At 39.7% G+C, this 25,048-nt stretch overlaps 2 protein-coding genes across 3 annotated transcripts in view; one reads left to right on the forward strand and one right to left on the reverse strand.

The window, feature by feature from the left end:
• Positions 1–12,834, forward strand: part of adam10a (ADAM metallopeptidase domain 10a) — a 60,249-nt gene extending 47,415 nt beyond the window's left edge. The window contains exons 8-16 of the mRNA XM_083549940.1: positions 1,092–1,275; positions 2,869–3,032; positions 3,552–3,735; positions 5,188–5,338; positions 5,788–5,971; positions 6,819–6,927; positions 7,162–7,382; positions 7,465–7,591; positions 10,537–12,834. Coding sequence (XP_083406066.1) covers positions 1,092–1,275; positions 2,869–3,032; positions 3,552–3,735; positions 5,188–5,338; positions 5,788–5,971; positions 6,819–6,927; positions 7,162–7,382; positions 7,465–7,591; positions 10,537–10,646 — 1,434 coding nt within the window. The 3' untranslated portion in view covers positions 10,647–12,834. The remainder of the gene's footprint in view (positions 1–1,091; positions 1,276–2,868; positions 3,033–3,551; positions 3,736–5,187; positions 5,339–5,787; positions 5,972–6,818; positions 6,928–7,161; positions 7,383–7,464; positions 7,592–10,536) is intronic.
• A 921-nt stretch (positions 12,835–13,755) lies between these two features.
• Positions 13,756–25,048, reverse strand: part of lipca (lipase, hepatic a) — an 11,371-nt gene continuing 78 nt past the window's right edge. The window contains exons 1-9 of one of the 2 annotated variants that reach the window (XM_083550018.1): positions 24,774–25,048; positions 20,354–20,526; positions 19,107–19,286; positions 18,885–19,005; positions 18,152–18,391; positions 16,966–17,208; positions 16,492–16,606; positions 15,131–15,349; positions 13,756–13,975 (exon numbers count right to left, since the gene is read on the reverse strand). The exon at positions 24,774–25,048 is cut by the window's right edge and continues 78 nt beyond it. In XM_083550018.1, the coding sequence (XP_083406144.1) occupies positions 13,858–13,975; positions 15,131–15,349; positions 16,492–16,606; positions 16,966–17,208; positions 18,152–18,391; positions 18,885–19,005; positions 19,107–19,286; positions 20,354–20,526; positions 24,774–24,855 (1,491 nt within the window). In that variant the 5' untranslated portion in view covers positions 24,856–25,048 and the 3' untranslated portion in view covers positions 13,756–13,857. Of the gene's footprint in view, positions 13,976–15,130; positions 15,350–16,491; positions 16,607–16,965; positions 17,209–18,151; positions 18,392–18,884; positions 19,006–19,106; positions 19,287–20,353; positions 20,530–24,773 lie in introns of both variants that reach the window. The other variant, XM_083550017.1, reaches the window with a different exon arrangement.

The raw sequence follows: 25,048 nt of genomic DNA on the forward strand, positions 1-25,048 counted from the left end.
AGGTGGTATCAAAGTTTCGATTCGGTGCTATTCTGAGCACGTGCATCACCACGTCTGCGATTTCATCAGCAAGTTACAAATAGCAAACGTGAAATCTGCCACAGAGACGTTTTTGACGTGATAAACGTTTGGCATACGGCGATGCTGCAACAAGTCTTTCGAGGTGTCTTGCGCTTCAGGAGTAGGAGAACATCGCTGGAAGACGACAAGAGATCAGGAAGACCTTCAACGAGCTCAACCCCTGAAAATGTCGAAACCATTCAGCAACTTGTGCATGACGATGCTCAGAGAACGAGCCACGTGATCTCACTTCCGCACCCACCCTACTCTTCAGATACGGCTCCTGCGGACTTTGCCCTCTTCCCGAAGATATGAAAGCTCGCTGTTTCGACACTATTGCAAACGGTGAAGGTGAAGCTTCTTGACGCGCTTCAAAAAGAGGACTTCCAGGACATGTTCCAGAAGCAGCAGGAACGCTGGAAACTCTGTATTGCTGTGTGAGGGGTCTAATTTGAAGGTGACAGTGTGGAAACATAGATAAATAAAGTACTCTCATGTAAACAGAGCTCGTCTGGAAACCTTTTGATGCCACCTCTTAGATCTGCCCACATCTAAATGATGCTACAAATGATGTGTTTTCTCTCTCCTCGTCTCTCTTTGTGTTTCATATCTTCTGGAAAAAGGGCTGAAGATCCATATGTGCTTTTTAAACATCAAAGTCCACATTTAGTCACTATTTACTCTTAAGATCCACTCTTCTGGGAAAGATGTTCAACTAAGATTTTGTAGATTTGTGGAGATTAATTCAGGTCCTGAGGATGCCTGGGGAGCAGTCAGCATTCACATTCATTGTTCAGTAGGATTGAGGTCAGAGCTCTATAGCAGGAGATCTTTCAGTCCAACTCATATGTTCATGGCGCTGGCTTTGTGCACTAGTGCTCTGTCGTGCTGGAACAAGTTTGGTCTCCAAGTTCAAGTGAAGGGAAATGTCATGCTGTTTTTTTTGGGAAGAACCGCATCTGGCTGGAAGAGTGTATTTGTAATCATTGTTGCCCGTGTGTAATTACGTTCTCCGTCACTTCCTGTTTTAGATCAACACCACAAACGACGAGCTGGACAAAACCAACCCGTTCCGTTTTGCCAACATCGGTGTAGAGAAGTTTCTGGAGCTGAATTCAGAACAGAACCATGACGAATTCTGCCTGGCGTACGTCTTCACTGACCGGGACTTTGACGATGGTGTTCTGGGACTTGCCTGGGTTGGAGCTCCCTCAGGTACACACACACACACACACACACACACACACACACACACACACACACACCTCACATTTTTTTAGGAACTTACACCATGTTTATCCTGATTTAGCAAAGCTTTTTACAGAACTGGGTCGCATTTCCACACCACACATCATCACACGATAGCTTTTTACCACATGGCATTAAAATTACAGGATTTCAGGCTTTAGTATAATTTACATTTCTCTGTGGCTTTACGAAGAAAGGCGACATCGTCATGGTTACAGAATTACTCGTTATCTAATGATTGTATTTATTTAAAATGTTTGCTTTATATAGCTGTGGTGTGGAATGAGGAGTTGATGAGGACGACCTCTAGTGGAGTTTACCGATAACGATAGCTAGGTCTGACTGTTTTTTTTTTTTTTTTTAATGGATACTGGATTAAAATAAATAAATAAAGAAATAAAAGAACAACCATAACACACTGTAAAATTACGACGACATTTTAGTGGCGAAAAAAAATCTACGATTACGGGAATAAGGTCGAAATATTTTAGGAATAAGATCAAAATAACGAGAATAAATTCGAAATGACGGGAATAAGGTCAAAATTACGAGAATAAGGTTGAAATTACGAGAATAAGGCCGGAATTACGAGAATAAGGCCGAAGTTACGAGAATAAAGTCAAAAGATTTTAAGAATAAGGTCGAAATTTTGAGAAAAAGGCCGAAATTGCGAGAATACGGTCGGAATTACGAGGATTAAGTCACAATATTTTAAGAATAAGGTGGTAATAACGAGAATAAGGTCAAAATTACGGGAATACGGTCAGAATTTATGGGAATATGGTCGAAATTATGAGAATAAAGTTGAAATTACTAGAATAAGGCCGAAATGACGAGAATACGGTCGAAATTACGAGAATAAAGTCAAAATATTTTAAGAATAAGTTAGAAATTACGAGAAAAGGGCAGAAATTTCGAGAATACGGTCGAGTTTGCAAAAATAAGGCCAAAATTACGAGAATAAAGTCAAAATATTTTAAGAATAAAGTCGGATTCGGATAGCTAGATAGCGTCCCATTGGCTGAAAGGGTAAGGATACAGGCATGATTTTAGCCAATGGAATTTTAGCCAGTTTAGAGTTTGAGGTGAGGAAGAGGAGGCCTGGATGAAGGCTACGGTAAGGTTGTAAATCCGAGTATGTCACTAGAAGTTTGGAGAGTTTTAAGGCACGCTTCACTTTTACTGTTTTATGGATTGAAATAAAATTCTGAAATCACCCCATAAAATAAATCTGTACTTGAAGACACACACGTGTGTGAAATCACTCATTCACAAAGAGTTGGAATGAAATATCTTTGAAGACACACCCTAGGAATTGTGGATTGGCCAGATGTTTCCTGGTGTAAGCAGACTGGTTTTTGTTTAACCCTGTCAGACTACAGACCGTCTCTACTCTGTTGAACCCCCAAGAGAGCATAGAGTTAGGCATTTCTCACTGTAGACCATGCCGAGGCTGACACTGAAGCTGCTCTGCTGATTGTATTGTTTTTATGTGTGTTTGAGTTCTTGTTCAGGGACCATGGTTATAACTGATACTATAAATGTTTTCTGCTCTTCCAGCAAGCGCTGGTGGGATCTGTGAGAAGAGCAAAGAATACCATGATAAAAAGAAGAAGTCTCTGAACACTGGCATCATCACCGTTAAGAACTATAACAGCCATGTTCCTCCCAAAGTGTCCCACATCACCTTCGCCCATGAGGTTGGACACAACTTCGGCTCTCCTGTGAGTAACAGCTGCAGGTTAGAAGTAACGTTCAGGAACCTGAGGGGTTGTGAAGTGACCCCGATTCCAATAAACGTTGCTACAAAATGTAAATAGAACCAAAATGCAATGATTTGCATCTTAGAAATCTCAGAAACCCATATTTTATTTACAGAAGAGCATAGCAAAGTGAGAATATTTACTATAATAAGACAATAATAAGGTCATTTTGCATTAAATGGCTGCAACATGTCTCAGAAAAGATGGCACGGGGCAACAAAAGTTTGGGAAAGTTATGATATAAATTAAACAGTTGGAGAAACATGTTGCAACTAATGGTTAACTGGTAAATTGACAGCAGGTCAGTAAGATGACTGGGTATAAATAGTGTATCTTAGAGAGGCAGAATGTCTCAGAAGTAAAAATGGGCAGAGCTTCACCAATCTGTGAAAGACTGTGTCTACGAAATTGTGGAAAAGTGTAATAATAATAATTTCCTCAAACGTAAAATTGCAAAACAGTGGATTATCTCATTTACAGCATGACTCTGGCAGCGAGTGCACTCCTGGAGAGTCGAAGGTCTCTGACATGAAGGAGCGAGGCAATTACATCATGTACGCCAGAGCTACGTCCGGGGACAAGTTAAACAACAACAAGTTCTCTATCTGCAGCATTCGCAATATTAGCCAGGTGTTGGAGAAGAAAAGAGGCATTTGTTTTGTCGGTAAGAACTTTCTGCACACGTCCAGGCGTTGAATGGAAATATATTAAAGGACTTTACAGAACCAGCCGAATGTTTGCACACACCACCTTCTACGGTGTTTTTATTTTTATTAAACATTGTGCATTAATACTGAAGACATCCAACCTTTAAAACAATTCGTATAGAATTTCAGCTTAAGTGTATTAAAAACTACAGAATATGATTTATATTTTCGATTCTTCAAAGTCGCCACCTTTTGCTTTGATAACAGCTTTGCGCACACTAGGCATTCTTTCAGTCAGCCGGAGCATGAGGTCATCACCTGAAAATGGTTCTCCAACAATCTTAAGGAGTTCCCAGAGGTGTGGAGTGTTTGTTGGCTGCTTTTCCTTCACTCTCTGGTCCAACTCATCGCAAACCATTTCAACTGGATTCAGATCTGATGATTTAGATCTGATGCAGCTCTCCATCACTTTCCTTCTTAAACAAATAGCTATAACAAAACCTAGAGGTGTGTTTGGGTTCATTGTTCTGTTGGAGAAAAAAAAAAATGATGGTCAGACTAAGTGCAAATGCTATGCTGGTTAAGAATGCCATCCATTTTGACTAAATCACCAACAGCATTACCACTGGGGAACCACACGTTCAGGAACCGTCCATTTACCCCTCTGTATGTCTAATAATGACATAGAACCAAAAATCTCAACTTCCGACTTTTCCGACCAAAGGAGGGTTTTCTACTTATCTAATGTCCATTCCTTAGGTTTCGTGGCCCAACATATCTGAAGACTTGACCTTTCCGAACAGTGGATGTTGAAATATGTCTGAAACTCGAACTCTGAGAAGCATTAATGTAACTCAACGGTTTCGAAGGCTGGTAATACTAATTATGTTATCTCATGCAGCAGAGGTAGCTCTTGGTCTTCCTTTCTTAGGATGATCCTCGTGTGAGTCTGCTTTCTTATAGAGTTTAAAAGTTTTGCAGACTGCACTTGGAGATACATTTTAAGTTGCTGAGATTTTTCGTATTGATTGACCATTATTTATTGAAGTCATGATTTATTTCTCTTTACTTAAGTTTTTCTCGCCTTAATATAAATTTGTACAGTAGTTGTAGTAGCACTAACAGGGCTCTTTTCTGTAACACAACAGATGACTAGTGAACCGAAAACCATTCCAGGTGACAATCTGACGAGAGAATGCCACGAGTTTGTCAAGCTGCTGTTAAAGCTTCATGTAAACAATTACTTTAGTTTATTGTGTAATTCCATGCGTGTTCTTTCATAGATGTCTTCAGTATTAAGTATTGTTGAAACTAAATACAAATAAACAAAAACAACTAAAGAAGAAGAACTTTAAACTGGTACTGGATTTACACTGGTTGAATATCCTTTTGAGGATTATTGTAAGTATTGTGCTACTACTATGTCAGTTTGCTGAGACCGGTGTCTTTACATTTCCTGCTCTCCTCAGAGTCCGGACAGCCCATCTGTGGAAATGGTTTGGTGGAGGCTGAAGAACAGTGTGACTGTGGCTACAGTGATCAGTGTAAAGACAGTTGCTGCTACAGCGCCAACGAGCCAGATGGCAAGAAGTGCACTCTGAGAAGCCCGGCCAAGTGCAGGTACTGTATGTCCTGAAGCTGGAACGCTCACTGCAGGTTTCATGAGCCTTCATGAGATCATACAATCCCTTCTCTGGCTGCATGAGGAAAACCCATAGTACAGGTGAAAGCTCAGAGTGATGTCTTAGATCAATGTAAAGTGCGGCACAGACACTTTTTCACATGGGACCATGTAGTTTTTCCTCAACAATTGAAAACCTTTATTTAAAAACTGCATGTTGTGTTTACTTGTGTTATCTTTTACTAATATTTAAATTAGTTTGTTGATCTAAAACATAAAATAAAAAAAAAGACAACACTTTTTTACACCACCGTATACTTATAAAAAAAAAAAAAAATCATTTCCACAAAAAAAAATACCGTTATGTTTCCAGGCATAGATGACAGGAAGTGTTTTCTTTTGTGTCCAACATAAGCTGTTGTTTCTTTGTGTTCTTCCTCCACCACAGTCCCAGTCAGGGCCCCTGCTGTACAGCTCAGTGCGAGTTTAAGGGACATAACGAGAAGTGTAGAGACGAATCTGACTGCGCTCTCCAGGGCATGTGCAGCGGAAACACAGCACAGTGTCCCACCTCGACACCAAAGGAAAACTTGACTCTGTGCAATAATAATTTACAAGTCTGCATCCAAGGGGTACGAACTTATTGCGTTGATGATCATTTCCCAGAGGTGGAAAGAGTCATATATTCTACTCAATTAAAAGTTTCTTGTTTGTTTGTTTTTTGTTTTTTTATGTAAGTACAAGCAAAGTGTCAAAAAAAAATATATATATACTCAAGTAAAAGTAAAAAAGTCGCTCATTTCAAATTTAATCCAAGTAAAATTGGCCGAGTTACTTTGGGGGTTAGTTATTTAAAATAAATAAATAAATAAAAACTCCACTCAATGACTTGAAAAAACTCAAAAAATCTCCTGTTATAACGTTGAAATGATGAAAGATATCGCAAATGCAGAATCTGAATTCAGACACCTGCAACTTTCGATGCGAAGGCATTTCGCTTTCAACTGCATCACTGGTGTCTGCCTTGTTTGTCTCTGTCCTTCTCTGTCCTGCTCGTTTGGTCTCCGTTTGTTCTCTGTTTGTTCTCCGTTTATCAATCAGAGCAGTAGTTTCCAATTATTTTTATTTTCTTATTTTTTTCTTTGTTTTATTTTTCTCCCCATCCTATTTCCTCATGCAGGACAGTCGTATAAATCATTTCCCTGCATGTCGTACTCTGTATGTATGTGTATGTGACAAATACAATTTGATTTGATTTAATTTGAAGTACTTTAAACAACACACACTTAAATAAAAGTAAAATTACAGTTTTTTAAAACAACTTTTAAAAGTAGAAGTACACAAAAAAACTACCCAATTACAGTAACGGGAGTAAATGTAAATTGTTACTTTCCACCTCTGTAGTTTGCGCATTAATGTCAGATGTACTCACTCCTAGTGTGTTTCTTCTCTGTTCTTTCTCCCTTCCTCCCTATGAAGGCCTGCACCGGCTCTATCTGTGAGCGTTATGGGCTGGAGTTGTGCACGTGTGAAAGTAAAGACGGGAAGGATGAGACAGAGTTGTGCCATGTTTGTTGCAGGGAGAAGAGTGAGTGTTGCCCACCAACCCAGACACTGGTGTTAAACATTCTTTTATACGTAGAAACATTTATCAGAAATAAAAAAAAAATCTAATAAAAAAGATCAGACTGATAAAACATTAAAAAAATTTCTAAAAAACAGAATTGGGAGTTTACCAGTAATCCGGATTACGTACACCCAGAATAAATCATTTTTTGCTTCCTTTGTGTGTATTAACACACGCATATGCATCCGTCCACAGATCAACCCACCACATGCAAAAGTACAGGGTCTGAGGAGTTGAAAAAGTACTTCAACAAGGAGGTTCTCACTCTGCAGTCTGGATCTCCCTGTAATGACTTTAAAGGCTACTGTGACGTATTTAACAAGTGCAGGCTTGTGGACGCTGATGGGCCACTGGCCAGACTCAAAAAGGCGATCTTTAACCCAGAGTTTTACGAGACCATCGCTGAGTGGATAGTGGTAAATACCGATTTCTAAATTCTCTCTCAGTAATCCTGCAGTGTATTGTGTAGGAATGTTTAATGTGAGTGTTGTGTTACAGGCGTATTGGTGGGCTGTGCTGCTGATGGGTATCGCTCTCATCATGTTGATGGCTGGATTCATAAAGATCTGCAGTGTTCACACGCCAAGCAGCAACCCCAAACTACCCCCTCCAAAACCACTGCCAGGTAATACACACATCAAACTACCCCCGACAAAACCACTGCCAGGGAATACACCCATCAAACTACCCCCACCAAAACCAGTGCCAGGGAATATACCCATCAAATTACCCCCACCAAAACCACTGCCAGGGAATATACCCATCAAACTACCCCCACCAAAACCAGTGCCAGGGAATATACCCATCAAATTACCCCCACCAAAACCACTGCCAGGGAATATACCCATCAAACTACCCCCACCAAAACCAGTGCCAAGGAATACACCCATCAAATTACCCCCACCAAAACCACTGCCAGGGAATATACCCATCAAACTACCCCCACCAAAACCACTGCCAGGGAATACACCCATCAAACTACCCCCACCAAAACCACTGCCAGGGAGTACACCCATCAAACTACCACCGACAAAACCACTGCCGGGGAATACGCCTATCAAACTACCACCGACAAAACCACTGTCAGGTAATTCACACATCAAACTACCCCCACCAAAACCAGTGCCAGGGAATATACCCATCAAACTACCCCCACCAAAACCACTGCCAGGGAATACACCCATCAAACTACCCCCACCAAAACCAATCCCGGGGGAATACACCCATCAAACTACCACCGACAAAACCACTGTCAGGTAATACACCTGTCAAACTACCCACGACAAATACACTGCCAGAAAATACACCCATCAAACTACCCCCACCAAAGCCACTGCCAGGGAATACACCCATCAAACTACACCAGACAAAACCACTGCCGGGGAATACAACCATCAAACTACCACCGACAAAACCACTGTCAGGTAATACACCCATCAAACTACACCAGACAAAACCACTGCCGGGGAATACAACCATCAAACTACCCACGACAAATACACTGCCAGTAAATACACCCTTTAAACTACCCCCACCAAAACCACTGCCAGGGAATATAACCATCAAACAACCACCTACAAAACCATTGCCAGAGAATACACCCGTCAAACTACCCTCTACAAATCCACCAAAGGGGTATTAAACTACTTCCGGGTTAGTTTTCTTCTCTACTAGACCCCAATCAATGTACTCAAATGAACGTTTTCTGGGGAAATTTCCATATAAAACTTTTCGACAGTGTAATAAATGTTTCCGCTCTGGTAAACTATATACAGAACATCGGCTTTGGCCTGAAATGACTTTCTGACTTTTCTCTGAATCATAGCCAAGTCATCCTGTGCCACGGTGCAGCTCTGTGCCCCCAATGCAATAAAAATGGCAAGACAAGTCAAGTGAATAATTGAAAATGACTTTTGTTTGAACCTGCTCTCTGAATGCTCGTAATTCTCCAGCTCTTAAAGACACCTCACCCTGCTCACCTTTACCACTTCACTTTCTCATGCTTCTGTAGGAAAATCGAAGGGCACTTTTGAGACTTGGACCTGCAATGTAACACAAAAGGCCTCACTAAGGCCTTTTCTTCTTTCCTACTTCTGTACTTTATCTTCTTTATCTAATTTCTCTCTATGCTCTGTTTCTTTCTCCTTTATATTCAAACTTTTTCTCTCTGGTTTGTCAGTTTCTTCGCCCGCATGGTCTCTGTCGTTTGGGTACTGCATCTTTCTTTCCATTGAAGTTTGTTTCTCTTTTTACCTTTGTTTCTCTTCTACATCTGTTTTTCTTATTTCTTCATTCTCTCTTTCCATATTTTTTACATCTTTTTGTTGGTTTTTCCTTTTTTATATGTAGTTTTTTGGCTTGAAAAATAACTTGGCAAATATACTGTAGAATAGAAACAGGAATAGGAACATTTGAATGTGGTTTGATTCTGTTTACGCTCAGGAAGTATGTGATTTTCTTTCGAGGTATGAATACATCACTTCTCACTTTTAGTGAGAAAGGAAAGTGATTAGTTTCATTCAGGAAATGAAGTGTGACACTTTCAAGTTAGGAAGGAAGTGTGGCTTTTTTCAGTCAGGAAAGAGGTGCAGCTCTATTTTAATCAGGAAGAAAGTCCTAATCTGTTTCATTCAGAAAGAAAGTGCAGCTCTGTTTCAATCAAGAAGGAAGTGCAAGTATTTTTAAACAGGAAAAATAGGAGTCTTCGTTTTTGTCAGGAAAGAAGTGCAGCTCTGTTCAGTCAGGTTGGAAGCGCAGCTCTATTTTAATCAGGAATATAGTGCAGCTTTATTTAAATGAGAAATGAAGTGCAGCTCTATTTTAATCGGAAATGAAGTGCAGCTCTGTTTAGTTAGGTTGGAAGTGCAGCTCTATTTTTATTGGGAATAAAGTGCAGCTCTATTTAATCAGGAATGAAGCGCAGCTCTATTTAATCGGAAATGAAGTGCAGCTCTGTTTAGTTAGGTTGGAAGTGCAGCTCTATTTTAATCAGGAATGAAGCGCAGCTCTATTTTAATCGGGAATGAAGTGCAGCGCTATTTAATCAGGAATAAAGTGCAGCTCTATTTTAATCGGAAATGAAGTGCAGCTCTATTTTAATCGGGAATGAAGTGCAGCTCTATTTAATCAGGAATAAAGTGCAGCTCTTTTAATCGGAAATGAAGTGCAGCTCTATTTTAATCGGGAATGAAGTGCAGCTCTGTTTTAATCAGGAATGACGTGCAGCTTTATTTTAATCGAGAATAAAGTGCAGCTCTATTTTAATCAGGAATTAAGTGCAGCTCTGTTCAGTCAGGTTGGAAGTGCAGCTCTATTTTAATCAGGAATGAAGTGCAGCTCTATTTTAATCAGGAATGAAGTGCAGCTCTATTTTAATTAGGAATGAAGTGCAGCTCTATTTTAATCAGGAAAAAATTGCTTTCACTCAGGATAGAAATGTAACTCTATTGGAGTATGTGGTGTGTATGTCGGTGTTGTTGTAGGGGAGGCTCAGATCCAGGCACAGATTCAGGGACCAGTTCATTGTTCCAATCATAACGTCTGTCCTCTCCTCCACCTCTCCTTCTGTAGGTACACTGAAGCGGAGGAGAGCTCAGGCTGCGAGTTCTCAGGGTCAACCACAGCGTGCACAGCCGCGCCATTACAGAGAGAACTATCAGATGGGTCAGATGCGCCACTGAGCTCCACACTCTGCCTTGGTTCCTCCTAGTGCCTACAACAGGAAACACTTTACTCCAAAGAGTTACTGAACCAATCATTTAACCCTCTCCATAGAGTTAAAGACCTTACTAAAGCAAACCGGTCTCTCACAGCAAACTTCAAACAAACTGCTCTAATAAAGCAATCATGCTGGCGTCACACCGAAGTCCGACCCCCCGAGGAGAAGTGAAAACCACTGCTTTGTGTTCCTATAAGGATAGAATTTTTTTTTACCCCTCTGCCTCGCTATAAACGATGCGCTTCATAGTTCTTGTCTCTTTCATTTCTTTAATCCAATCCCCCCCCCCCCCCCCCTTTATTCGTATTTTCCCCAAACACTGCTATCCTGCTCAGAATGGCATGATGGGGAAGTGCAGATGTTCTACAGTCCGGCATGGCGAGGCTGGACGCGCGAGAACTCCTCCTGCACCGGATTTTATCGCCAATGTTATTAAAACGTTTCTCAACGAAAAACCGAAGTGTATAAAATGCAAGTTTTTTTTTACGCTCACATTCTCGCTCTTTTTCTCTCTTTTCATTTTCCACAAAAGATTTTTTTGGGCATATTCCGATTTTCTTTGCTTCGATTTCGATTGACACTCAGGACAAATTCGGGGGGTGAACAGGGGGAAAATGCTTAAAGACTCTTGGGTGATGTGGGTTCATTTTGTTTTAATCTTTCACTGCATGTCCTTTCTTGTTTTATTGTTTGACGAAGACTGAGAATTTTTTTGTAGTTGAAGTTTCTTCCTGATCTCATGCACTGCTCTGGTTTGAAGACTTGCGTAGTTTAAACAGTAAAATTGAAACATGCTGGTGGGGGAAAAGAATCGGCTCGTGATTTACCTTTAGATGAACAGCCTTTTTTTTTTTTTTACATACATTCAGCTGTGAAAGATTGTAGGACATCTGCTGTGTGCGTTTTTTAATTTTTTTTCTTCTTCTCATTTGAGTGTTGGGTTCACCAGACATCAGAACCACATGTTTTAGAATGTCCACTTACACCCAGACCTGTTGGGAGAATTTGGAAAACAAACCAGGGAGACTTTGTGTACATGTTGTGACCACTTTCTATATCAAACACACAATACATATGGTTCAGGAAATAAACCAAGCAGCATCTGAAATCTCAACATTAGTTGTGGAATTCAATTTCTAATAGTTTTCTAAAAAAAAAAAAAAAAAGAATTCCAAATGAGTTGATCAAATGTTGGTTATAATCCTTGAATACACCTGCGTTAGAGATGCGGTCCAGGAAACCATCAACACTTTCTTCTTCTATGCAGAAGGGCTACTACAGATTTCCCGCATACTGTACAATATGAATGTCTTTCTATGTAACCCTGTATTCTGTAGACCATGTGGTGGAGATGTGTGTTTATAAACCCTTGTTTAAAGGTCCAAAGTAGACGGCTTCGAGACGGGTCAGACGTCTGATGGTAATTTTAGATATAATACACATTTTAAGATCTAAATAACCCCCTTTTTTTTTCTTGTAGCAGCTTATTGAAAGGTCCATCTCTCTTCATGCTTCTCCTTTACGGTATGGTGTATTAGTGGGCAGGTCATGTGATTGCTCGTTCACAAGATGAAACGTGATGAACACTCGAATTCTGCTCATCAGGTGTTGCAGGACACTGGCTGGTCATAGTGTGAACTTAAATACTCAGATTTTATCTCTTCATTCTTGGTCTCTCTTGTGGTAAAGTAGTGGTGTTTTGGGTTGGGAATATGGGTAATTTGGTGGTGGTGACGGGGAAGTTCTGATCGTGAAGACTTTTTAATTCATACCTGTCGATTATTTCGGGTCTCGCTTCACAGGTATAATCGGAACGTGCAAAAACGCACATTATGACTAATACTAATGTTTGATTTTAATGCCCACTGTGTTTTATACAGTACACTTTCTTTAGTTGTTTTCATTTTTCGTTGATTTTTTTTTCCTTCCTTAAATGACATACTTGCTTATTTTTTTCTTTTCATATGTGCTCAATTAAAACTTTTTACTAAAAATGCAAAGTGCAAGTGTTGTGCAAAGATGTACTTTTTTTTTTTTTTTTTTTTTTTTTTTTTTTTAACAACCTGAAATACATTAATAAAAGAAAAAGATTGTCAATTTCTCAATACACAATTTATTCATATTAATAAAAACAATAAAAAAAAAATAAAGAGAGACATTTCAGCGCCCTGTTTGTTCACACGGTCGGGGGGACGTGGGAGACGTTCTTTCCAGGAAGACGTTGACGTCACTGGTTTTGGAGGTTGTCTGGATTCATCTAATCTCCACTGTTTTGAGGGAGAGCTTACATTAACCACTGCAAAATGGTATGGTATATTTTATATGTCCAAAAGTATCGGGACACCCGACTTCACTTCGCTTCCCCCCCACCCCCCACACACACACTTTGAGTCACACAATTGAAATGTACCCTTCACTTAATCTAGGAGACCCAAACCTTTTCCAGCATGACGATGCCCCTGTGCACAAAGCCAGCTCCATGAAGAGACATGAGTTGGTGTGGAAGATCTGCTTTAAAGCTCAGACCTCAACCCTATTGAACAATGAATATGAACGTTGACTGCACCCTAGAATCTCCATACATTCTAGTAGAACAATTTCCAAGAAGGGTGGCGGTTATTATAAGAGCAAATGGAGACTAAATGTGGAATGAGATGTTTAAAAAGCACAATCTTATGTTTAGGTGTTCACAAACTTTTGTCCATATAGGTAAATTATTGCTGTGATTCGTACGATTTATTGATCTGTCTTGGTCTTGAATTCATAGACCCGTATTTTCTCCAAAAAGATTTAGCTTTTGTTTATTATCTGTTTATTAGAACATTTAGATTTTTACAAATAGACGAAGCCTCAAATGAAAATTTTCAAATTTTGTCTGTGCTGAAAAGTTTATACTAATCAAAAGTATTTCTCGTCAGCTTGAAAACGATTTTTCTCCTGAAGTCCAGCTTCCACACTTCACCTGAGCTTTCTTGTGATTTAGATTAATGAAATGGGATCTTAATACACCTGGGACTCGAACAGTAACTGCTTCTTCTGGGTCACGTCAGCCTCGACCTCAGGAGGTCCAGTTTTTTTTTTTTTTGTTATTGTTTATTTTTGTTTTGTTTTTTTACACACTTACATTACAATGTCATGTGTGCGCAAGCGCAAAATATCTCCTGCGCTGTCCTTCAGCCATGTGACCTCGCGCTCTCCGGCTTTTCTCGCCTTTCATCACAGTGAACAAACAGCTTCTCCTCAGAGGGTTGGAGAGACACTGTGTCTTCTGACTGAGCACAAAAAGAGGTTCTGTGGAGAAAAGAAGAAATTAAAAAGGTCACAGGGCTAAAGCTCATCTCGAACCATCTCTGATCTGAAACTGTCTATGATCTTAAATATCTTTTGATCCTAAACCATCCTTGATCTTAAATATCCTGTGATCCTTAACACACTCTGATTCTAAACCGATTCTGATCCTAAACTGCCTCTGATTTTAAACTGTCTCTAAACCATCTTTGATATTAAAACTCCTCTGATCCTAAACCATCTCTAATTCTAAACCCTCTTTGATCTTAAGTTATCTTTGATCCTAAAATGCCTCTAATCCAATATCAATTCTGATCCCAAACTGCTTCTGATCTTGAACTGTCTCTGATCTTAAACCACGTTTTATCTTAAAACTCCTCTGATCATTAACCCTCTCTGATCTTAAGCTGTCTTTGATCTTAAACCATATCTGATCCAAAACCGATTCTGATCCTAAACCTTTTTTGATCTTAAACCGCTTCTAATTCAAAACTGGTTCTAATCCTAAACGAATATATATAACTTTTATAATACTTCAGTTCAAATATTAATGGGAATTAACTTTAACTATTCTTGTTAGAGTGTGTGTGTGTGTGTGTGTGTGTGTGTGTGTGTGCGCGCGCGCGCGCTATGACTGTAGTTCATTGCTAGTGAACAGATTAATTGAAAACATTTATATTTCATACAATTATATTCCACTTTTCTCACATTTTGCTACAAAAAATAACCGATATTGTCCACATATATATCAGTAAACCGGACTGAACGCGTTCTATAATCCATACCTGAGCGCTAAATTTAAATACAGTGTAAGAAAAAGTAGGGCTTAATGTATCCACGAGGGGGCGCTGTATAAATTTTTTTTTACACCTTACAGATAGGGATTAATCTTTCTTCAGGTTAGACATATTGTAAGGGTGTAAATAATTTAGAAATTGGATTATGATTCCGAAAAAGCAAAATGCACTGCAAATGTAAAGAAATGCAGCAATATTAATGACTTCACCTTATATATGATACGTCACTGGGAAAATTCACATATCAAAGTTTTTCAACATTTTTCTATTTCTATTTTCTATTTCTATGAAATTTGCAGTTCATGTACAATCTGTTGTGCAGCTCTATATTTCTCTGTATTTTCATTGACTGCTGTTTTACCTCTGCTGTGTCTCCCCAGCTTTGACCAGAATCCTGCTGATGGTGATCTGCGGCCCATCCTCCTTGCTCACCCATGGCATGATAGTCTTCACTTTGCTCCACATATTGGTCCACAGTGTTCCTGCTTCCCAGGTGAGGTGGATCATTTTCAGGTCTCCAATGTCCGAGTCGACAGTGATAAGGAAGGTGTGAGTCTTGTTGCCTGAGACAGCCTTTACTCTGAGAGGTGCACATGGTGTAAAAGAGACACGGTTAATCAATATGTTTATAACTCATTGGATTATTGCAGTCTGACTGAAGGATCAATTTCAGAAAATAATTTACATTTATGGTATTTGGCAGACGCACGCTTATCCAGAACAAACCCTTAAAGTGCTTTAAAGTCTCATCAGTGGATAAGTGGTGCAGTGGTAGATAAGTGGTGCCGTGGTAGAGGATGGAGGGATGAGTAGAGCAATGGTAGAGGATGGAGGGATGAGTAAAGAAGTGGTAGAAGATGGGGTGATGAGTAGAGCAGTGGTAGATGATGGAGGGTTGAGTAGAGCAGTGGTAAAGGATGTAGGGATGAGTGGAGCAGTGGTAGAGGATAGAGGGATGAGTAGAGCAGTAGTAGAGGATAGAGGGATGAGTAGAGCAGTGGTAGAGGATAGAGGGATGAGTAGAGCAGTAGTAGAGGATGGAGGGATGAGTAGATCAGTGGTAAAGGATGTAGGGATGAGTGGAGCAGTGGTAGAGGATGGAGGGATGAGTAGAGCAATGGTAGAGGATAGAGGGATAAGTAGAGCAGTGGTAGAGGATAGAGGGATGAGTAGAGCAGTAGTAGAGGATAGAGGGATGAGTACAGCAGTGGTAGAGGATAGAGGGATGAGTAGAGCAGTAGTAGAGGATAGAGGGATGAGTAGAGCAGTGGTAGAGGATAGAGGGATGAGTAGAGCAGTAGTAGAGGATAGAGGGATGAGTAGAGCAGTGGTAAAGGATATGTAAGGTTTTGGTTTTGTATGGAAGTATTTTTTAAATCTGATGCAGTAGCTACAGGAGGCCAGTGGAGGGAGCTCAACTTTTACTTGAATTTGGTTCGGATCATTTATTCAGGTGTTTTGTTTCTACAGGGTTAATCTGGTGACACTATGGGGATAAAAATGTAGGTTTTTTTTAGCTGTACTATTCCTTTAACTGGCCTTGGCCATATCTGGGATGATACCTGTTCCTGATATACAGTACAAACAGTGTGTGATGCAACCGCTATTTGCGTGAGGAAAGAAAACCACTTGCATGTTATGTAAAAGTTGTGGAGGTATACAGTATAGACGTGCAGGAAAGCTGAGATTGTGCTCTGTAGGTTAGAATAAGGACGGACGTACAGGGTGATCGGCAGGGTTTCGCTTTCTTTCAGAGTCCCGGTGAGTTTGACGGTGAGAGAAGGATCGAGCTTTTCAAAGCGAGTAGAGAGCTGGATCCTAAACTGAAAGTGGTTCACTGGAAATAAACAGAAAACCAAAGATGTTAATAATAAAAAGTGAAAATTCGCTTCAAGGCAGAGTTTCCACGGTTTCCTTCTCCACTCGTCCATGAAACAAAAATTCACTTTTAAACACTTTGCTGTTTTTCCTGCACACTTTTCTAATGGCAGTTTGATCTCTGATGTTCATAAGTTTATTGTCACAGTGTAACCAATAGGAAGTTCTGGATTCCTGGTGGTACAGACGCTTTTATCCAACATGTGGAACCCAGTTAAAATTCTTGCTCAATTAAATCCAAAAACGTCTGTAGAACTAAACTCTCCAGCCACTAAAAGGTGATGGTTTTAGATATGTGCACACTTACAACATACTTACGTTTGTATGGCATTAACGAGCGGGTTTTGAGATACAGCCTCTTGCTGGTGTTTGTTCGGACCTTCTTGATGTCGTAGCCGAGAGTGTTGCAGCGGTTTTTGCGGCAGTCTAGACAGACGCCCTTGTTAAATGCTTGGTTGTCTCTGCATTTGTAGGCCATGATCTGTTTGTCTCTATTCAAGAGAGAGTCAATAAAGAGATGCACAGCTCGCTCATGGGCACACTTGACTGTCTGCTGGAAACCTGCAGGCAGACAGAGGGACAGTTAGACAGACGGACAGAGAGCCAGACAGACAGACAGCCAGACAGACTAAGAGACCGGCCAGACAAACAGAGACAGATAGACGGCAACGCAAAGACAGACAGACAGACAGACAGACAGACAGACAGACAGACAGACAGACAGACAGACAGACAGACTTTGACAGACAGACAGACAGAGAGCCAGACAGACAAACAGAGACAGACAGACAGCAATGCAGAAAAACACACAGACAGACTTTGACAGACAGACAGACAGACAGACAGACAGACATATTGACAGACAGACAAACAGAGAGACAGATAGACAGCAATGCAGAAAGGCAGACAGACAGACAGACAGACAGACAAATACAGACAGACAGGCAGGCAGAGATACAGACAGGAATAAAATAAGATGTTATTTCTCCATGTTTATCATCACATAGTCTCTGAAAATGTCAGTTCTTATTTACCCACAATGCTTGCCTGAAAATGATGATGTACTGCACTATTTCTGCATTACAGTTGCCTTATCTTTGTATTTATTTTCTCACTGCCTCATTAAAAAATCCTGTCTGTCACATGACGCGTTTTCTCTTTGATTTAAGAAATCTGAAGCAAGATGTCCGGCTCATCCATTTCACAGAAAAGTGTATTTTGACAGCTTTCAGGCGTGAGCTCAGCAGGGTGGACGGATCAGTGCTGCATTTGGGATGATTAAGATTTGTGCTTGACAGCTTCTTTTATGCCTGTAAACCAAGTTGTCAAATCCTTCGTTTTTCATCATGATGGGAATTCGTGGCGTATTTTATTTATTTATTTTTTAAAGACGCCATTTAATCAATTTTAGTAAAACACTTCCACCAAGCCGTCGATTCTGTTTTTCTACAGATACTCATCAGATACTCCACTCATCTGTTCTTTAATCACTGTTGATGCTTACCCATGAGGCCGTACTGAGAAAGATGGGCGTAGAGGTTCTGAACGTGCAGGTGGCACCCGGGCTGAAAGGATCCTCCGTTGGGGTAGAAGTCATAGTGGGCGACTGGTTGTCTGATGCCCACGCTGAGCCCCATGTGCTGCTGGGTAAATGTGTGAATGGCGTCTACGAATCTGGCATCGTCTGGGGAGAGTCTGTCTGTAGGGGACATGCCTTCAAACAATGGGCCTGCTGGGTCTAGGCCTATATACACACACACACACACACACACACACACACACACACACACACACACACACACACACACACAAAGAACAATTTTATAAAACTTGAGTGGTTAAGGATCTGGGTCAATGATTATAAGTATTAGGATTCAAACCCCAGCAATGCAGAGCTGGGGGCCCTTGAGCAAGGCCCTTAACCCTATCTGCTCCAAGTGTGCTGCAGAATGGCTGACCCTGGATATGCAACAATTGCAGGGAGGTGGCAGCTGTGGGTTAAAGCTCTGAGTTACTGAACAGAAGGTTGTGGGTTCAAGCCATGGTATTGCCAAGCTGCCACTCTTGGGGCCCCTGAGCAAGGCCCTTAACTCTCAGTACTCCCAGGGCGCTGTATCATGGTTGACCCTTCCTAACATCACTGAAAGAATTTCACTTTGCTGTAAAGTACATGGGACAAGTATAAAAAAGCACACCCTTCTATTCAGATAAATTGATCTATAATTTTTTTCTCTCACCTGTGATTCTTCCCAAAATCCTCCCTGAAGCGGCTAAATTACTTCCAGCAAATCCTGCGATGTGAGCGCCCAGACTGTACCCGATAAGATGAGCGTTACCTACAGGAAACTGGGTGAGATCCTGAAAACGGAAATGGCAGACTGATGATTTTATACACAGTATATATGTTTGTATTGTGTTCTTTGAAAGCATAAACTCTTACTTTCGTTAGATCGCCTCACCTCGAGCCACATGAGCAGCCGGGCGATTTCCTGCCCCACCACTCGAGTGTTCTGAACAGCGATGGGATAATGTTGCTGTGCCAAGGTCAGCCAGTCACTGACCACAATATTAATATTTTCGTGTGTGCTCTTAAGTGCAGAGGCAAGTCGTGTGATCCAGCTTTCTATCATCCCGTCCATCTACAGTCACAAAACAGATTGGGTTATTTACCGTCAACTTTAGCCTTGTTCTTGTTCTTGAAACTGGGCATGAAAGACTGTATGGGTTTACGAGATCCTGATTTATTGTAGTAATGCAATAATATTTAACATGCTTATTGCAGACACCCTGAAACTCTCCATACTGTCACCCTTATTACTCTGATCATCTTCTCCTGACGTCTCCTCGATTTATACCTACACGTTATGGATAAATGTATTAGGACACCCGATTTTTGATTCTTCAAACTGTTCCCACAAAATTTCCCTTTTTCCAAAATTTCCAGATCTTTTTCCAGCATGACAATGCCCCGGTGCACAAAGCCAGCTCTATGAACATAAACTTTACATGGTTTGGAGTTAAACATCTTGAGTGACCTGCTATAGAGCTCTGTCCTCAACCCTACTGAGCAATTTTTGGGATGAACCTACATCTGAATGAGAACAAAACTTCAGACGGTAGTGGGGAGGTGGTAACTCAATGGTTAAGATGTTGACCCTCTCATTAGAAGGTCATGAGTTCAAATGCATGCACTATTGCATTTACTTTAGTATTTCTCTCTGAATGCTATTCTTGCATATTGCAGTATGGATGCCACTGCTTCTACTGAGTTAAAGAACACATTTGAACACTACTTGTACCTCTAATTAAGATGCATAGGAATTAAAAGCATATTTGATTTGCATCATTGTGATAATAAAATGTAATATTGGAATGTGAACATCTTTGGTTTAATTAAGCTAATAGAAGCAGAGTAATCTGTTGCATCATCTAAAACAGGTTTAATATTTCCTCAATTTAATTTGGCCCCAATTTCCCAAAATCCATGAGCTGCTTAATGACTGGAACGATTGGAACAGACCCTCGAGACTACAGTTCCCAAAAAAGTCATAAATGAATCGATTAGACTTTTTTGCATGGTAAATATTTAGTATTGAACACAACATTTCAGTATGTAATTCGAGTCTAATCTGTATATACTGTACTGCTATTTTTAATTCATTTCGTTGTATTGTGGTATTTTCCTGCTGATCATGAAGTCTCGTACCGACCATCCATGGATTATGATGACCAGCGGGTGGCTGGTGTTGAAGCTGCAGGACTGCAGGGTGTGGGCTTGAAAGAGCTCGATAGTACAGGAGTCCTCCATATCCTTCCCATGAGTATACATCCTAAACATGGATTTGGGCTTATAGTGTGTCTTTGTCTTCAACCCGAACACTTCTGGAACAGATTGAAACACACACTGAACTTCCTGCTGATGATTACTGTCATTTTTATGGAGTTTTTCTTTGATTGTTTAGTTAATGTTAATTTAATTTAATTCTGGATGGATGGATGGATGGATGGATGGATGGATGGATGGATGGATGGATGGATGGATGGATGGATGGATGGATGGATAGATAGATAGATAGATAGATAGATAGATAGATAGATAGATAGATAGATAGATAGATAGATAGATAGATAGATAGATATTTTAAAAGTGCTCTGGGAGACTGAGAATATAAATATATAATTGGGCTGTCAAAATTAACTCGTTAAAATCGTCAAAATTACCAAAGCAAATTAATTTAAATGGAAACGCATGAAAACATTGCAAATGTTCCGTTTGGTGTCTCTGATGATTTACGTAATTTAAAACACTATAATTACCTTAAAACATTTACAAGAATATTTTGTCTTCATGCTCTTTGTTGAGTTTGGTTTCACAAATAAACAGACATTTACATAAGGCATCAGTATATATACTGTATATATACGGGATATAAAAATTTACAATAAGTACAATGTATGTACAAAAGTTATACAAAGTGTATAACTGGGTAATATAAAGATATGAGGATATTCTCTTATGGATATAAAGATTATATACAGTTCAGACCAAAAGTCTGGACACACCTTCTCATTCAAAGAGTTTTCTTTATTTTCATGACTATGTAAATTGTAGAGTCACACTGAAGGCATCAAGGGCTATTTGACCAAGAAGGAGAGTGATGGGGTGCTGCGCCAGATGACCTGGCCTCCACAGTCACCGGACCTGAACCCAATCGAGATGGTTTAGGGGTGAGCTGGAGCGCAGAGTGAAGGCAAAAGGGCCAACAAGTGCCAAGCATCTCTCGGGGAACTCCTTCAAGACTGTTGGAAGACCATTTCAGGTGACTACCTCTTGAAGCTCATCAAGAGAATGCCAAGAGTGTGCAAAGCAGTAATCAAAGCAAAAGGTGGCTACTTTGAAGAACCTACAATATGACATTTTTCAGTTGTTTCACACTTTTTTGTTATGTATATAATTCCATATATAATTCCACATGTGTTCATTCATAGTTTTGAGGCCTTCAGTGTGAATCTACAATTTTCATAGTCATGAAAATAAAGAAAACTCTTTGAATGAGAAGGTGTGTCCAAACTTTTGGTCTGTACTGTATATATAAATATATATAAAAAAATCAATAATTAAGTATTTGTTCATTTTATCCACCTTGATTATGGAAAATAAAGAGAGAAACCATGTATACAAAACTACTGTATTCCCACAACAATCACTGGCTGCATTGCAGACATCAGACAGACATGGTCCCAAAGAAGCAGATATGAACTTTGGTATCTTTGTTGGGCTTGTGGGCTAAATTACAGTCAGCTTGTGTTTTTGCCTCATATATCTGATATCTAAAAATCTGAAATGGATATTCCTTGATGTTCCTTGACTATGCATTTAAAGAGATTTCTTTACTGGAGTTTGCTACAATGAATGAATGAATGAATGAGTTTATTTGTACTTAATCAGGGACAATGCACAGAGAACATTATTCTAAGAAAGAAGAGATGTCATGTGCCAGGTTATAGCAAAAAAATGCTAATTTCCACCTGCAGTCCCTAGACAGATGTTACATTTGCAAAAGGTCATGAAATACATACAGTATCATACATGGAAACATTATTTCACTCACATCAATAAAATCATTAAAACACTCTCCACTTCATAATTTAACAGAAGTTATACAAGAAAAACCTTACTTCACTCACATCATAAAAACACTCTCCACTTAATGAATCTAGCACTCACTCCCTCACTCACTCCCTCACTCACTCCCTCACTCACTCACTCCCTCACTCACTCACTCACTCACTCACTCACTCACTCACTCACTCACTCACTCACTCACTCACAGTCTACTAGTTTGGTCAGGCGTGTAAATGTGCTATAGTTTGTACATAAAATAATATCATTTGAAAGAGTGTTCCAAAGGCTTGCTGCTTTATAAAAGAATGAATGTTGAACATAAGTGGTTCTGCATCTTGGAACTCTCCTCTGACTGTCACCCATGTGGCTCTATTAAGTCTATCTGAATTTAGTGTGACAAATTTTCTCAATGGGGGAGCAGCAATATTATGAATAATTTTAAATAAAGCAGAAATTTGGTTTTGTTTAATGAGGTTCTCAAAACTCAAAATATTATATTTACTCAGTACATTACAATGATGGTACTGACGAGGCTTTTTATCATGAATTTTTATTGCCCTTTTATATAATGATTCTAGTAATTTTAAGATGTTTTACACGCCTGAGACCAACTAGACATGCAATACAGTAGATGCGGAACAATCATAGCATTATAATAAATATTCGAGGCTTCTGTAGTTAATGAATTTCTAATATGTTTATAATTCATCAAATTAAATTTCAATTTATTACCAAGTTTTTTTATGACTTTTAAAACCTAGATTTGAAATCAATAATTAGACCTAAATATTTTGTTTACTTTACATTTTTAATACTTTGCCCATTTACTTGAATATTTTGAGTTAGATGTAACTTACGTTTATTTGAGAAAAACATTGAGACCGTTTTTATCAAAATTTAAGGTTAGACAAGACGTCTGCAACCATTCTACAACTTTTTGCATTCCTTTTGATAATTTGTCAGCAACCTCCAGCTTGTTTTCCCCATAAGTGAAGATCACCGTATCATCAGCATACATGATTATGTCTACGTCCAAACACACTCTAGGGAGATCATTTATATAGATGCTAAAAAGCAAGGGTCCCAAAATAGACCCCTGCGGCACTCCCAACGAGGTGGCTCTAAACGCAGATTTGATGTTATTTACTTGTACACACTGATGTCGGTCACTCAAATAAGATCTTATCCAGTTTTGGGTGAGCTCAGAGAGACTATATTGATTTAATTTACTATAGAGTATCTGGTGATTAACAGTATCAAAAGCTTTACGCAGATCAAGGAAGACCGCTCCCGCCACTCTTCCCTGATTCACATATGCCCTGATAGTTTCCAAGAGGTAGCAACATGCAAAGTCTGTAGAATATTTACGCCTGAAACCAAATTGCATTGGATTTAAGAGAGCTTGTGATTCAAAGTGGATGGTAAGTTGCTACACCACCGTCTTTTCGAGTACTTTTGACACAGCTGGGAGAATACTTATTGGATGGTAATTGTTCATGTCTTGTTTATTTCCAGACTTAAATATAGGGGTAACAATCGCAGATTTTAGAGCTGCTGGAAAAATACCCTCACTAATCGATTGATTGATCATTGTTGTTAAGGGATCAGAGAGGATGTCCTTATATTGTTTTAGAAAAGAAGTACCAAGTCCATAAATATCTTTTGCTTTGCTGCTGTTTAGCACCGTGATTATTTTTTCAACTTTAGTTTTTACAAAGAGGTATGGTGACCAGAATATTAGGACACCTGCTATATATCTTCCAGCCGCATGTGGTTCTTTTGGATGCACACCATTGTATAGGACGTTTTTTGGATGCAGAAGAATTAAATTTTCCCTTCACTTGAGAAGATGACCAAAACCTGTTACAGAATGATAATGCCACAAGGTTCAAATCCAGCTCCATGAAGATATGCAAGTTACAGTTTCAGCATCACCAAGCTGGGGCCAAGCTGGGGCCACTGCTTGGCCCTTGATCAAGGCCCTTAACCCTCAACTGCTCAGATGGAAGTCACTCTGGCTAAGGGCGTCTGCCAAATGCTATAAATGTGAAGATCTTAAGTGGCCTGCTAAATAACTCAACCCCAGTCTAATCGTCGGGTCTCTGATACTACAAACTAGTATTCTGCTTCGATTTTGGAGAAGTAAAAGCTGAGTAGTTAAGGATCTGACCGGAAGGTCAGGGGTTCAAGCCCCAGTATCACCAAGCTGTCATTTTTCAGTGCTCCAGAGATGCTGTAAAATGGCTGATCATGTGCTCTGACTCCAGCCTTCTATCACCACTGGCATATGCAAAGAAAGAATTCTACTTTTCTCTAATGTCCATGTGACAAGTATAAAGCACCTCTGTTTTCTTACACAAATGGCGCTGACTTCTCCTTCCTTTTTCCTCCACCACAAATCAACTTCCAGATATGATACAGGCCCTAATACACCTGAACTATGCCTTGCAACTGTTGTATTGCATTAAAAAACAGGCTATATTATTAGGTGCTCACTCACCTGCTCCATTTCCCCTTGATCTTCTGCCATCACACAGGCATGAGGTGAGGATCAGGATGGACAGCACGCTGAGCACATGCATGTTGATCCAATAGACTTGTTTGCTAGTCCAATGACTAATGGCAGTTTTTTTTCATATAATATCTATCTATCTATCTATCTATCTATCTATCTATCTATCTATCTATCTATCTATCTATCTATCTATCTATCTATCTATCTATCTATCTATCTATCTATCTATCTATCTATCTATCTATCTATCTATCTATCTA

The sequence above is a fragment of the Silurus aristotelis genome (genome assembly GCF_946808225.1).
Source record: "Silurus aristotelis genome assembly, chromosome: 9".
Lineage (NCBI taxonomy): Eukaryota > Metazoa > Chordata > Actinopteri > Siluriformes > Siluridae > Silurus > Silurus aristotelis.